This window comes from Girardinichthys multiradiatus, chromosome 8 (assembly GCF_021462225.1).
Source record: "Girardinichthys multiradiatus isolate DD_20200921_A chromosome 8, DD_fGirMul_XY1, whole genome shotgun sequence".
NCBI classification, from domain to species: Eukaryota; Metazoa; Chordata; class Actinopteri; order Cyprinodontiformes; family Goodeidae; genus Girardinichthys; species Girardinichthys multiradiatus.
The window spans coordinates 9,453,505-9,466,498 of NC_061801.1; the positions used below are offsets into that span (position 1 = coordinate 9,453,505).

Consider the following 12,994-nt stretch of genomic DNA (forward strand, 5'->3'; position numbering starts at 1 on the left):
AGATCGACAAAGCAAACAATACTTTCACGTGTAAATAGAGCATCACAAACACTTGGGGTGTAAATAAATGAGCACAGGGAACACTGAGTGCATGCTAAAGTTCACTGACACACAGAACACACTGTCAAGGCACATAAAGCTGCAAGTGCTTTAGATTGGGTGGAAACAGAACAAAGAACATGTTAGAGAAGATTGATAACATATGTGTGCAGTATATCATGACTGAGGTTAGCTTAGCGTAGCAGCTAGAAACTGCATTGCATTGCATGTCATATGCACTTTATGTGACATAAAAACGAAGAAAAAAAAAACATGGTTATGGTTTTTACAAATAAAAATGCGAGAAGATCGGCTTGTATTTATATTGACCCCCTTTAATCTGATACCCATGAATAAAATCAAGCGTTGCCAAATGTTTTCAGAAGTCACCGAATTGGTAAACATGCAAATAACCATGTCCTCCTGAACACGTCCTCCCCATGGTTAAACATAGTGGCAGCAGCATCATGCTGTGGGGATGCTTTTTTTTCCAACAGAGAGAGAGAAGCTGGTCAGAGTTGAAGGGTGATGGATGAAGCTAAATATAGAAAAATCCTAGAGAGAACATGTTATAGACTGAAAAAGACTCCAGCAGGAAGACTCTAAACATACAGCTATTACATCAGTCTTATGCAGTGCTTGGGTTCTTTTGCCATCAATGCAGTATGTCTAAATCCCACTTTAAAGAACAAGAAAACATATGTGACTTATGTCAAGATGATATCAGTTAAACAGGTAAATGAATCATTATTCTTACAATCTTAAATATGCATAAGTAAAGTAACATATGATATATAATAAATTATAATTGTCAACAATTTTCTAAACAAAGAAACCCTTACATGTTGGTTTATATCTACATGTCTAGTTTCCATGTAAACAACATGCCCATTAAGGCAGGATTAACAAAGCAGTTTACTCCATTTTTGAGTGCTTGCAGTTGCAAAAAACTACAAAATCAGGACTTTCCTTAAAACTAGGAATGGCGTTTCTAAATCATTAAAGGACATGAACATTGCTGCAGATAACAAGAGTCAGTTCATCAGCATCAAAATTACTACTAGTTTCAGCAGAGGGTATTTCTACCACACAGTCTGAGTGACTGACATACTGAGCTCTGGTCTTTTAGAATCCAAAGCAATATTTCCCTTGTTGTAATTTACATCCATATACATAAATACACTGGCTGGTCACCACCAAAATCTTGGAATATGCCCGTGCCATCAGGGAAGAAAAAATCCAATGATGGAATAACCTGGTCATTCAGTATATTCAGGTAGTCAGCTGACCTCATTCTTTGAAGACGTACTGTCGCTGAATCCAGACCTGACCACCTGCAGCAACCCCAGATCATAGCACTGCCCCCACAGGCTTGAACAGTAGGCACTAGGCATGATGGGTGCATCGCTTCACCTGCCTCTCTTCTTACCCTGATGCGCCCATCATTCTGGAACAGGGTAAATCTGGACTCATCAGACCATATGACCTTCTTCCATTGCTCCAGAGTCTAATCTTTATGCTCCCTGCAAATTGAAGCATTTTTCTCCAGTTAGCCTCATTGATTAGTGGTTTTCTTAAGGCTACACAGCTGTTCAGTCCCAATCCCTTGAGTTTCCTTCACATTGTGCATGTGGAAATGCTCTTACTTTCACTATTAAACATAGCCCGGAGTTCTACTGTTGCTTTTCTTCGATTTGATTTCACCAAATGTCTAAGGGATCATTCAGGATTTTTTTCTGGCCACATTTCTTCCTCAATGACGATGGGTCCCCACTATCCTTCCAGTTTTTAATGATGCGTTGGACAGTTCTTAACCCAGTTTTGGTAGTTTCTGCAATTTCCTTAGATGTTTTCTCTGCTTGATGCCAATGATTTGAACCTTATGAAACAGACTGACATCTTTTCCACGACCACAGGATGTCTTTCGACATGGTTGTTTAATAAATGAGAAACAACTCATTGCACCAGTTGGGGTTCAATAACTTGTTGGCAGCTGAAACATAATCGCCCATGCAGCAATTATCCAATGGGAGGCTCGTACCTATTTGCTAGGTTAAATACAGGTGACCACTTTTTTTTTGGCCAGGCAGTATATAACCTAAATGCATGCATAATACCTCATATGAATGTGGGCAAACGGTATAAGTGAATTTGCACTGCATAAATTTGCCCCTATGGTGTTTTAATTTTAGCTGCATGGCTTTAGACAGGTTTACCTTTTCAAATTTATCCAACGTTGTGATTTAAAAACACAAAAACTAATCATGCACTGCAATTACTATATGTCCACAAACAAATGACAAGTGTGTTTAAAAATATTCTGAACAATATGAGTTGCAGCTTGTTGGACAAATGGAAACATGTTGAGTCCATACTTTAAAGCCATTACCACTATCTACTATGCTGCATTATTATAGCAATAATCAGCACATCACACCCTTGAGGCAAATATATCTGAGCATCAACATTTTAAGTGTTTAAAGGAAATTAAATGCACATGTACAGAAGATGCTGCAACTGTTTTACTAACCCTCTAGCAGTAATGTGGCCTGCTTCCGGAAGATCTTCACCAGCATCTCGTCTAAGTCAACTTCCTGAAGCTTGGCCAGTAGCTGTTCTTCATTGCGACACACCTTTTCCTGGGCGTAAAGGCCATCTGGCATCACCCTCTGCTGACCTAAGCCAATCAGAGCCGTCTCCACAGCCAGCGACATGAACGTCTCACCTTCCTCCAGAAAAGGCAGCGGCATATAGACGTGATTCTCTGTCTTCCTGCATGTGCCTGCTATGTGTGAGAGGAGGGGTGGGGGGAAATAGGGGAGGGGAGGGGAGGGCGTGACTTAGCAAAAAATAAATGTCCCTTCTGGGATGTGCATTGAGCTGAGTATTGATAAATCTATTGATCCACTTCTTCATTCACATTTAGACATTTATTCCTTTTTCCCTGTGTGTATCCTCCTGGGAGAAGTAATTATATGTTTTAGAGGTTTAATGATGTCTAGGTAGGGCTCACTGTTTATCCCAGGAGAGTTGACAGTCCCTGAAGAAAAGACACTCACACACACTTACACAGATAAAGACAACAGCTTTAATTGAAAACCTTACCAGCTATTTCCACACAAAAAGACTCAAACAGTTTCGATGGTTGACTCTTTGTTGTCTTACAAGTTTTGTTTCGAACTGGTCATATTTTTCTATTTTTATCCATCTACTCAATAATCCAAGAAAATTTTACATATTTCAGATAAATGAACACATTTCTTAAAAATCAGATAATCTCAGAGGCTTGTGGTGGAATGTTTCAGGCATTTCTAAAATCCTCCAGATAAACTAAAGGAACTAGACTGTGAAAAGGTTGAAATCTCAGCATAGAACTAAAGTCTGCAAAGCAATAAAGTGTCCATTTCCAAAGTACCAAAAGCCTCTCCAACAGCACCAGAAATACTAAGGATTCATCGGACTGAACCAAAGCTAAAATGTTTTGTGCATTATGAGCCAAACACAGGTTCCCAGCCTTTGTTCGTATCTCTACTGTGAAGCAGGTTTGTGGCAGTGTCATTCTATAAGACAATTTCTCAGCAACAGAGGCAGAAATGCTTTTCTGCATTTATCGTTTATCTGATCAGATAAATAGGAACAGATAAAAAAGGAAGGGACTAAGCCAGCAACTTTACTAAGCAATTGCAGGTAATGCAATTTTGAAAGGCCTTTCAGATCCTACTTTAAACCCATGATCTACACAAATTCTGCACTCCTTGGTGATCGCATGAAAATGCTGACACAGAAGAGGGAGTCAGTCCTCCTGCTTGGGTAGTCACAGACCTGTATCACATGAAAGAGTAAGATGGGACTATCACAGACTGTTCAGCAGAATCTGTTGGTGAGAGTAATGCACAACTTTGCTTGTTTTTAAAGTGTTGAAAGCATTTGGACAGCCAGCATGAGGATGAGGAAACAAAGCTCAGACAGATGTTATTGAGGAAATACAGAGGAAATGTCTGGCATATTTTAAGCATGTCACATCAGTGCTACCTAGTTACATGAGAGGCCCGTTTGGTTCTACGATCCCAGCGATCTCACTGGATCAAATTTTCTAAAAACTATGCTATAAAAATTGTTTTCTAAAACTAGATTTGGCCACTTGGATAGACTTTTATTTGTTACGCCCAGACCTGATGCAAATTTTAGAAATCAGGAAGTTCAGGGAGGCTTGTGGGAAGATTGTGATGAAGAAAAAAAGTCTGAATTAATTGTACTTTATACCAGAGAGGCCAGCAGATGGCTGGTGTGACGTCCTGTCTGACTGTGGCATGTTGAAATTCGTCTCACTGAGCTTCCTGCATAATTAATGTGTTTTAATTGGAGTGTTTTTGCTGCCACATTTCTTATTCATGAGCCTTTATTGGAGGATAACTGCAGGCCAATCAGCACGTCTGTGTCATCTCTGCTGATTATAACCCGAGGCCCAGCAGCTCTGACAGGAACGACACAATCACTGCAGCGTTTGTTGAAGGCTGGATCGGCAGTAAAGCGAAACCTCTGTATACATTTAACAGCTTGAGTCCACCAACTTTGAACATGTAACTTTTGGAGCACATTGGAGGAGTTGTAAACTACATTTTTTAGTATTGTTCCCAAAGAGTCTGATTACTTATAATCTAGTAACTGGTTTTAGGTACAGATGCACCGAGAAGTCGGCTGGTCACTGTAAATCGGACGCTTAAGCTCGACAGTCTGTTGATCTGATTGGTGATCAGTCAGTTGGAAATGTACAAGTTCAATCTTTTACAGATCGGTTAACAAGCCATTCCTACTGTAAGCTTTAACCTACTGGTAACGCTAACCACTAACACTCTTCAGTGTGGAAGGTGATACTGCCAGAAGAATGCTAAAACAAAATGAGCGTTTAGAAGAGAAACTTTGTATTCATGCATGTCGGCTGTTCCTGGACTTAAGCGAGTGCTGGTCACTTTGTTCCTGCACCATTTCATACTTTGCAGTTTTGGTTGTTTTATAACTGACTGCAACAAGACTTCAGAGAAACTCCTCTAACTTCTTGTGTTTGGTCCTCTAAATACGAACTGCGATCAAAATCTGCTTAATATAATCAAAATAAGCTGGTATGGTGAAATCAAAAGTCAAAGATGCAGTTGTTTTTTAAATGAGGACTTTCACTGTTTTGAAATCCTAGTACAGGTAAAGAAGCATTGAATATTTTTACAGTTAATCTGTGTGGATCTACCTGAAAAGTCGAGGGTCGCCCCGTCATCGCTCCCCCATCCTGTTTCCATGAGGGTGCCGAACAGAGTCCCAATGGGGTCCAGAGGGTGGCCCACCCAGCCCTCCAGGTTGGTGACAGATGTTACACCTCTATGAAGCAGCTCTGAGGGAACATGAACACAAACAGCTGTGTTACAACAGCATTACACAGAAGAAAAGAGGGTAACTGACACTGATTATGCATATACTAATGTTCCTGTTCCACAGGTACTATTTAGGCAGCGCGGCTCCGCTCCTCTTGGGCTCTCTCTCTACTCGGCACGGTACCTGTTGTGTTTCCACCGACAGCTGGAGCTATGGCTTGAAGCCACCTAAGGGGTGCTATTAACGTTACTGGGTTACATTTATCACACTAAAGAAATCTGCGTGATATGATATAAAATAATAATAATAAATAAATAAATAACTTTTATTGTACATGCAAGAATGTCTTGTATATGTTTTTTCATGTATAAAATGAACCACTGGGATAATTATCTGGACACAGCCCAGCCAGAACCTATAAAATAAGGGTCAGGGGTTCTGATGTCGGGGTGGTGGTGGTGGGGGGGTGGGTTTAAGGAGAAGCAGAGGGGAGAGATGCTGCAGTCTGGACTGGACTGGTAATGCTGCAGTTTGCCTGAAGAAGTCATAATTTTGGGCTTCATGAGGAAGCTTATATCTCAGCCAGAATTTGTAAATAGTAAAATTATACTTTGGCTTGACCCGCTCTGGCAAATGTGGTCCTTAATATTATTGAAGTTGCTCTTGGGTTTTATTAAACTTTTCCTGCACTATCAGTGAAAACTTTCTCATTTTTCTTGGTCCCACGGTCAATCAGTGAACAGCAGACTGTTTAACTCACATGTAGTCCCGACTCCACCCCGGTCGTACCTGCTCAGGAGCAGGGACCAAAAATGTAGGTATCAATTAGGTAATGTAGGTATATAAAACAGTAATGGCAATGCTCGCAAAGCTGGCCGAGTGGGGTGGAGCCAAGCTAAATGGAGCCAGTGGTAAAGGGGCATGAGTGTTTTAATTGTTCTCATTTTGGACAGTTGAGAAATGACACAAAGAGACCAAAGAGTCCTGAGTTAGCCCTGACATCACTGAGACAGAAGACACACAAAGACTAAACAGACAAATGCTCTATAAAGTTCTTATAGATCCAGCTGCAGCTTAAGACAATGCAGCACATAATAGCACCGCCATAGCATGATGCTGCCACTGCTATATTTTACTGTGGGGATGGTGTATTTTGGGATTTCTGCTAAAGCCTTTTGTATGTAGGCACTGGATTGTATTTATAAGAATAAAGGGGGCTTAACACAATTCACACCACACTTATCAGTTTTTATTTATTTAATTATATTAAAGCTTACTTCTTTTGTTCCATTTCACAAATATGCAACTTTAACTTTGTTTTTGTCAACTAAAATCCCAATTAAACACACTGAAGGGATATGAATGTTTTTGCAGGACACTGAGTATAGAGTCAACTGACTGGCAGAAACATTTGTTTCATTTAATCCAACTGCTTTGTGCTAACCTCTGCTGACTCTACAGAAACAAACCAGCAGTAGTTTAATTTTACTTGCACTGTTTTCTTTCTGAGCAGCACATTTTGCTTCCAAAAAAGTCCACAGAACAACCTCTGGCAATCAAGAGCTTCAAGAGAAAGCTGAATGGAAGTGAAGGGAGACAAACTGACCTTTTTTATGGCCCCGGAAAAGCTCCAGCTGCTTCTGCTGTTGCCTTCGCAGCGTGTTGATGATGGCGATGGCCAGCCTGAGAGCTTCTTTGGGGTAACCATGAGATCGCAGGGCGTCCACTCGGGCACATGCTGTAGGGACGTGTTCTGCAGTCGGGGAGGATAAAAAACAAACAAACAAGAAAATACATTTTATTTTGTTTGCTTTTTCTTTTATTTCAATCCATTTGCTAGGACATCCTGATCTCTCACCATGCCACAGGGGCCACCCTCTGGAGTCAAAGAGGCAACCATCGAGGTTGTCATGGTAACAGTAGTTGTTGTAATGGTCCTCTGTGATGATATGCTGTAGGTGAGGGTCCTGCCAATGTAGGTCGCAGGCCTCGATGGCTCGCATGAAGACGGTCCGATGAGGCCGCGTCAGAGAGACTGTGAAACATGAAATTAGAAAGGTTCTTGAAGCGGGGGTGAGGCCTTCAGCCTGATTAACAACTTTAGTTACAGCCTCACCATGTGCCTTGATGAGCTATCAAGTGCATCCTTTAATGAAGCAAACTTGATAGCTCATCTTTTAAAGTGCGAACAGGAAGTGTTAAGACCAAATTACACTGCTCAAAAAAAATAAAGGGAACACTCAAATAACACATCCTAGATCTGAATGAATGAAATATTCTCATTGAATACTTTGTTCTGTACAAAGTTGAATGTGCTGACAACAAAATCACACAAAAATCATCAATGGAAATCAAATTTATTAACCAATGGAGGCCTGGATTTGGAGTCACACACAAAATTAAAGTGGAAAAACACACTACAGGCTGATCCAACTTTGATGTAATGTCCTTAAAACAAGTCAAAATGAGGCTCAGTATTGTGTGTGACCTCCATGTGCCTGTATGACCTCCCTACAACGCCTGGGCATGCTCCTGATGAGACGGCCGATGGTCTCCTGAGGGATCTCCTCCCAGACCTGGACTTAAACATCCTCCAACTCCTGGACAGTCTGTGATGCAACGTGACGTTGGTGGATGGAGCGAGACATGATGTCCCAGATGTGCTCAATCGGATTCAGGTATGGTGAAAGGACGGGCCAGTCCATAGCTTCAATGTCTTCATCTTGCAGGAACTGCTGACACACTCCAGCCACATGAGGTCTAGTATTGTCCTGCATTAGGAGGAACCCAGGGCCAACCGCACCAGCATACAGGTCCTTCTCAAAATATTAGCATATTGTGATGAAGTTCATTATTTTCCATAATGTCATGATGAAAATTTAACATTAATATATTTTAGATTCATTGGACACTAACTGAAATATTTCAGGTCTTTTATTGTCTTAATACGGATGATTTCGGCATACAGCTCATGAAAACCCAAAATTCCTATCTCACAAAATTAGCATATTATTAAAAGGGTCTCTAAACGAGCTATGAACCTAATCATCTGAATCAACGAGTTAACTCTAAACACCTGCAAAAGATTCCTGAGGCCTTTAAAACTCCCAGCCTGGTTCATCACTCAAAACCCCAATCATGGGTAAGACTGCCGACCTGACTGCAGTCCAGAAGGCCACTATTGACACCCTCAAGCAAGAGGGTAAGACACAGAAAGACATTTCTGAACGAATAGGCTGTTCCCAGAGTGCTGTATCAAGGCACCTCAGTGGGAAGTCTGTGGGAAGGAAAAAGTGTGGCAGAAAACGCTGCACAACGAGAAGAGGTGACCGGACCCTGAGGAAGATTGTGGAGAAGGGCCGATTCCAGACCTTGGGGGACCTGCGGAAGCAGTGGACTGAGTCTGGAGTAGAAACATCCGTGCACCGTGCACCGTGCACAGGCGTGTGCAGGAAATGGGCTACAGGTGCCGCATTCCCCAGGTCAAGCCACTTTTGAACCAGAAACAGCGGCAGAAGCGCCTGACCTGGGCTACAGAGAAGCAGCACTGGACTGTTGCTCAGTGGTCCAAAGTACTTTTTTCGGATGAAAGCAAATTCTGCATGTCATTCGGAAATCAAGGTGCCAGAGTCTGGAGGAAGACTGGGAAGAAGGAAATGCCAAAATGCCAGAAGTCCAGTGTCAAGTACCCACAGTCAGTGATGGTCTGGGGTGCCGTGTCAGCTGCTGGTGTTGGTCCACTGTGTTTTATCAAGGGCAGGGTCAATGCAGCTAGCTATCAGGAGATTTTGGAGCACTTCATGCTTCCATCTGCTGAAAAGCTTTATGGAGATGAACATTTCATTTTTCAGCACGACCTGGCACCTGCTCACAGTGCCAAAACCACTGGTAAATGGTTTACTGACCATGGTATCACTGTGCTCAATTGGCCTGCCAACTCTCCTGACCTGAACCCCATAGAGAATCTGTGGGATATTGTGAAGAGAACGTTGAGAGACTCAAGACCCAACACTCTGGATGAGCTAAAGGCCGCTATCGAAGCATCCTGGGCCTCCATAAGACCTCAGCAGTGCCACAGGCTGATAGCCTCCATGCCACGCCGCATTGAAGCAGTCATTTCTGCAAAAGGATTCCCGACCAAGTATTGAGTGCATAACTGTACATGATTATTTGAAGGTTGACGTTTTTTGTATTAAAAACACTTTTCTTTTATTGGTCGGATGAAATATGCTAATTTTGTGAGATAGGAATTTTGGGTTTTCATGAGCTGTATGCCAAAATAATCCGTATTAAGACAATAAAAGACCTGAAATATTTCAGTTAGTGTGCAATGAATCTAACATATATGAATGTTAAATTTTCATCATGACATTATGGAAAATAATGAACTTCATCACAATATGCTAATATTTTGAGAAGGACCTGTATGGTCTCACAAGGGGTCTGAGGATCTCATCTAGGTACCTAATGGCAGTCAGGCAACCTCTGGCGAGCAGATGGAGGGCCGTGCGGCCCTCCAAAAAAATGCCACCCCACACCCTTACTGACCCACTGCCAAACCGGTCATGCTGAAGGATGTTGCAGGCAGCAGATCGCTCTCCACGGTGTCTCCAGACTCTGTCACGTCTGTCACATGTGCTCAGTGTGAACCTGCTTTCATCTGAGAAGAGCACAGGGCGCCAGTGGCAAATTTTCCAATCCTGGTGTTCTCTGGCAAATGCCAAGCATCCTGCATGGTGTTGGGCTGTGAGCACAACCCCTATTTGTGGACATCGGGCCCTTATACCATCCTCATGGAGTCAGTTTCTAACCGTTTGTGCAGACACATGCACATTTGTGGCCTGCTGGAGGTCATTTGGGCTCTTAGCAGTGCTCCTCCTGTTCCTCCTTGCAGAAAGGCGGAGGTAGCGGTTCTGCTGCTGGGTTGTTGCCCTCCTACGACCTCCTCCACATCTCCTGGTGTACTGGCCTGTCTCCTGGTAGCGCCTCCAGGCTCTGGACACTACGCTGACCGACACAGCAAACCTTCTTGCAACAGCTTGCATTGATGTGCCATCCTGGATGAGCTGCACTACCTGAGCCACTTGTGTGGGTTGTAGAGTCCGTCTCATGCTACCATGAGTGTGAAAGCACCACCAACATTCAAAAGTGACCAAAATATCAGCCAGAAAGCATAGGTACTGAGAAGTGGTCTGTGGTCCCCACCTGCAGAACCACTCCTTTATTGAGTGTGTATTGCTTATCGCCAAAGATTTCCCCCTGTTGTCTATTCCATTTGAACAACAGCAGTGAAATTGATTGTCAATCATTGTTGCTTCCTAAGTGGTCAGTTTGATTTCACAGAAGTTTGATTTACTTGGACTTATATTGTGTTGTTTAAGTGTTCCCTTTATTTTTTTGAGCAGTGTACATAATAGTGCTAGTTTGCTAACACCCATCAAAATATAGGTTAATTACAGGGTCAGAACAAACTACAATTACAGTGCCTTAGAAAAATATTTATACCCCTTGAGCTTTTCCATATTTAAATTTTGCCGCAAGACATGGACGGACACAGCAAATATGGGGTCAGATGCGGGAGGCCACTGTGGCTCAGTAGGAAGAGTAGTCGTCTTGCAATCAGAAGGTTGTGGGTTTGATTCCAGCTTCCTCCTGCCATAGGTCGATGTGCCCCTGGGCAAGGCACTTAACCTCAAGTTGCCTACCGATCTGCGTATCGGTGTATGAATGTGTGAGCGTTAGTGAGTGCAATTGGGTGAATGTGGCTCTAGTGTAAAGCGCTTTGAGCGGTCTATATGACTGGAAAAGCGCTATATAAGTTCAGTCCATTTACCATTTTACCATTTAGATGAGGGGATGGCAGAATCATGCGGTGGATATTTTTCCTTCAGCAGGGACAGGGAATCTAGTCAGCGTTTATGGGAAGAAGAATGGAGTTAAATACACGACAATCCTGGAAGAAAACAAATTGGAAGCAGCTACACACTTAGGACAGGGGTGGAGGTTCACTTTCCAGGAGGAGGGGGGAGGTTGAATACAAATGCACACCACACTTTTCAGTTTTTTTGATGTACAAAATATGAAAACCATGTATCATTTTTCTTTCGCTCTAAGATTAGGCACTCCTATGTGTTGGTCGATCACACGAAATGCAATGCAGTTTGTGGTTGTGATGTGACAGAGTGGGAGAACAATCAATGGGTTTCAGTATTTTTGTAATGCACTGTATGTATGTCCTGTTTGTTTATAGGAACAAAAATGTAAAATGTCAATATGACACAGAACTGCAGAGGCTAACTGGATAAGAACACCACCAGTACTGAAAGTCCCTCTTTCCTTCTTACAATTATATTACTATCTGAGAGAAAAGGACTTTCTCTGATTTAGTGAAGGCAAGTGAAATAAGAAAAAGCCAAAAAAAAATGCTCCATGACCTCAACTGTGTTATTAGGTTCATTCTATTAGCCACGCTGAAAGGGTAATAAGGCTTGCAGGCACTGAGATTGAAGCACAGAGACTTGATTAAAAAAGAGGGGGAGGGTAAAGATGGAGGGCTCTCTGGTGTTACTGAAGCAGCAGAACGAAGGGAGCAGACTGATAAGGCGACATGTGAGAGAGAAAGAGAGAAGGTGGAGATAAAACAAAGGATGGTCACGCTCCTGCCTCATGCCTCCACCGGGTGTCATCTCACCTGGATTGCCAGGAGGGCCCTGAGGCAGAACGTTGGTCAGATTGATCAGCTCGCTGCCATGGTTACCGTCCTCCAAGGGACAAACGTCCACACCGTTCCACCTGCGGAGCTGCCGGAGCCACGCAGCCTTCTGCTCGGGTTTGCAGTGAGGATTCAGGACGATACACATCCACAGGGCGCCTGCACAGACACGACCAGAGGTCACACACTCTGCTTTGAGATGCTCCGCAAAAAATAACAGCTCTGATGTCTCCACTTTACTCCTTCAATGCAGATTCAGCAAAACAAAGTTAGGCTGCACCATTCTTAGGAATGCTAAAGAAGATTTGGTAAATAAAATGACATGTCCATGTAAACCCAAATAAAAAGCAAAGATAGTAACATATAGAAGCAAAAAAGAATATTATTGAATTGATATCAGAGTGACATTGCTTCTTCAGGCCAAAGGTACATTGTGCAGATATGTGATGTCTTGCTTTTTCTAATAAATAAATAAAAAAGCTAGATCTGAGTTTGAAGTGAGAGAATTATTAACCTCTTGCATGAGATTGTATAAATAAATAGTAAATGGCCTGTACTTGTACAGCGCTTTATCAAGTCCCCAGAGACCCCAAAACGCTTCACACTACATTCAGTCATTCACACACTGACATAAATAATATTAATACATTTTTAAAAACATTGATAAGTGTTGCAGCTTTTAAGTAAGATTAACAGCAGTGACTGCAAAAGAGCCTAAAGCAGGAACAAATAACACAGAGGGAGACCAGGAGGAGGAGGGGCTCCATGAATACATTAAGGAGTTAATAAAGGATGACAGATGACACAAGGAAACAGGTGAGATGAGGATAAAAGGACAAGATGGAGAAGGACGAAAGGATCCTAGGTAGCAAGAACTGG

The 12,994-nt window shown here is 42.4% G+C and overlaps 1 protein-coding gene across 3 annotated transcripts in view; it reads right to left on the bottom strand.

The window, feature by feature from the left end:
* Positions 1-12,994, bottom strand: part of zswim6 (zinc finger, SWIM-type containing 6) — a 60,651-nt gene that overhangs the window by 12,882 nt on the left and 34,775 nt on the right. Inside the window, exons 5-9 of one of the 3 annotated variants that reach the window (XM_047372763.1) lie at positions 12,095-12,274; positions 7,262-7,438; positions 7,010-7,156; positions 5,282-5,422; positions 2,570-2,821 (exon numbers count right to left, since the gene is read on the bottom strand). In XM_047372763.1, coding sequence (XP_047228719.1) covers positions 2,570-2,821; positions 5,282-5,422; positions 7,010-7,156; positions 7,262-7,438; positions 12,095-12,274 — 897 coding nt within the window. Of the gene's footprint in view, positions 1-2,569; positions 2,825-5,281; positions 5,423-7,009; positions 7,157-7,261; positions 7,439-12,094; positions 12,275-12,994 lie in introns of all 3 variants that reach the window. The other 2 variants (XM_047372762.1, XM_047372765.1) reach the window with 2 other exon arrangements.